This window comes from Apis dorsata, unplaced genomic scaffold (assembly GCF_000469605.1).
Source record: "Apis dorsata unplaced genomic scaffold, Apis dorsata 1.3 scaffold_27, whole genome shotgun sequence".
NCBI classification, from domain to species: domain Eukaryota; kingdom Metazoa; phylum Arthropoda; class Insecta; order Hymenoptera; family Apidae; genus Apis; species Apis dorsata.
This window is the reverse complement of record NW_006263329.1, coordinates 60,209-63,067: the sequence shown is the minus strand read 5'-3', so window position 1 is coordinate 63,067 and position 2,859 is coordinate 60,209. Positions and strand designations below refer to the sequence as shown.

General features: G+C 24.4%; 1 protein-coding gene across 1 annotated transcript in view; it reads left to right on the top strand.

The window, feature by feature from the left end:
• The first annotated feature begins 36 nt into the window (after positions 1-36).
• LOC102671598 (lipase member H-A-like) overlaps positions 37-2,859 on the top strand; it is a 9,342-nt gene continuing 6,519 nt past the window's right edge. The window contains exons 1-5 of the mRNA XM_006607963.2: positions 37-424; positions 557-602; positions 699-838; positions 1,059-1,301; positions 2,230-2,424. Coding sequence (XP_006608026.1) covers positions 370-424; positions 557-602; positions 699-838; positions 1,059-1,301; positions 2,230-2,424 — 679 coding nt within the window. The 5' untranslated portion in view covers positions 37-369. The remainder of the gene's footprint in view (positions 425-556; positions 603-698; positions 839-1,058; positions 1,302-2,229; positions 2,425-2,859) is intronic.

Below are 2,859 nucleotides of genomic sequence, written 5' to 3'. Positions count from 1 at the left end.
AAAAAAAAACAATAATTGAGATAAATTTAACAAGGTCAGAAGTAAGATTGATTATATATCATTATATAATGGGAGAATGATGAAGAATGATATTTAAGTCTTGTAAATAAAGAAATTGATCATTTTATGAGAAGCAAGCGAAAACAGTTTAATTGTATAACCATAATTGCAAATTATTCATTTAATGTTAATATTTATATAATTTATATATTTATATAATTTTATATTATATTATAATATAAAATTTTGTGGCAAAAATTTTAAAAATATTTAATAATTGAAGGTAAAAAAAATATAGTGCAACTTTAAGAATTTAAATAAATTAATTAATCGCATAAAAGCAATAAGAAGTTTTGATTCGCCTTGAACATGGACAACATTCATTTATCTTTTTTTTTACTGTTTCTCACCTTTCTATCGACAAGTAAGTTTTTAATAGATTTCATTTTTCACGTAAACATGATTTTTAATTTTATTTCTTTTTTTTTTTAGCAGTATTAAGATAACAATAATATAAGTTTTAAATAATTTTGAAATTAATATATTTTGTTCACAGATGCTACATTCACAACTAAAAATGTTTTCTTGCGTTTGTATAACAGGTAAATTATTTACAAGCAACGCGAAATCAATGAATTGAACAAAACAAAAAATCAATTTACATTTAAAATTCACCTTTAAATGATTGTTCTGTTCAGAAACGGCTCTCATATTGATAAAAATATAAAAAATACCGATGAATTATTACCTTATATACAAAAGGATAATAATTTAGTAATCTATATAACTGGTTACACGAGTAACATCGATTCTGACAATGTGAAACTGATAATAAATGGTAAATGAAAATTCGATCGATAGTTTAATAATATTTCCATTTCAGTTTTTTCTTCTTTTCATTATTTACATAATAAAAATTAAATTAAATATAATAATTACACTTGATCGATACGATTTTTGTGTATGTTTATTGAAACGATCAACGATTATTCTCGTTATATTGTATTATTATACAATGTTATTTGAAAATATTTAGTTTTTTTTTTTAATTTTTGCAGCATATTTAAATAACACGCAAGATAATATTTTAGCACTCGATTATCGGGATATTACGCAACATCTTTATCCGATTTCTGTGCTGGCAATCAATCAACTCAGCACGATTGTTGCCAATGCCTTGAACACATTGATAGATGGTGATGTGAACGAAAAAAAGATACATTTAATTGGACATTCGTTAGGTGCACATGTTGCAGGGAAAATTGGTCGTAAAACGAAATTCAAAATTCCAAGAATAACAGGTTATTTATTTAACATTTTACTTCTTCAAACTATTATAAATAATCTTAAAATGCAGAATAAGAGCATGTTTATTGACTCGACATCCTTTGAGAAACTATTTAATGAAAAATAATTTTTAATTTAATAATTAATCCTTCAATTATTTATTATAGGATAGAAATGTAATTATCTTGACATAAGTAAGAATTTAATTTCTTTGAAATTATCTCTTATAATTTTCGAGATATTTGAAAGAAAAATTGTTACTTTTCTACATATAGACTTATAACATATAACTTCGTTTATATGCAAGTGATAACATGTATGTTAACATAATATTGTAACAACTTAAAACGTATAAATGTATAAATTTATGTCAATTATTATGTCAATTATGTTAATATCAATTATGTCACACTTATGCTAGTATTCATATAGAATGCTTATCGCTAATTGACTAAAATTTCGTTTGTAATATTGTATTATAATTTCGATCATCCAAAGATTATTTTATATTTTATTTTCGTATTTGAAGAAATCCAAAATTCACAGGAAAATAACTTTTTAATCCTTTATAATATATTTTGAATACCGGTCAATTACAATATATTTATGAAAGCAATAGATAAGAGAAACGATATGCTATCGTTATATATCGTTATATATCGAATAGTAACGCATATGCTATCATATGTATGCATCTATCTACATATATACACCTGCAATTTTTTTGTTTTTCGATAAGAGTCCGACAATTAAGTAATAAAAACTATTTAGACTGATAACATCAAGATCAAGGTAATCGGTACTATTTATATAGTGCACAATTACTGTAATCTTTTCTTGTGTTGAGCATTTTTTTTTTGAAAAATTTTTTTTTTATGCGGTGTAAAATTTGTTTATTTGTAATTTTCAAGGCTTTAAATGCGAACGAAGTTTCTTTTATAGCTTTAGATCCTGCTGGTCCTTTATTCTACATTTTCAATTCTCGATTGAACTCTTTCGATGCTAACTTCGTGGATGTAATACATACTGATTCGTATATCCTTGGATTGTCTAAACAACTTGGTCATGTGGATTTCTATCCAAACAATGGCCGTAGACCGCAACCAGGCTGTCCACTTATCTCTACGTTATTTTTCAGTACGTAAAAAATATTTAATCTTCTTATTTTTCGGAAAAATACTTTTTTTTCGGAAAAACTACTGAATTTTCTATAAATCATATAATTTCGAAATCATAGCATAAGTTGATTAAATTCGTTTTGACATAAGCTTTTATGTAATAAAATGTACAATAATGATATTTATAAAAAGAAAATGAAACATGGAAAAAAAAAAAAATAATTTTTTTTTTACAATGATAAGAAAAGATATTTAAATATCTTGCGCATATTTTATACAAACAAGATATTTCTCATGACAAGTGGAATAAATTGATCATAGGTTAAAATAGTCAGACAAGTAAAAAGAGAATCTACTGGTTAGACAAATTGAATAAGTTGTCTGTGATTGGATAAATGGATCGAGATGTTCGAGATATAAACATGTATAAACAAAATCAATTAGGCAACTAGAA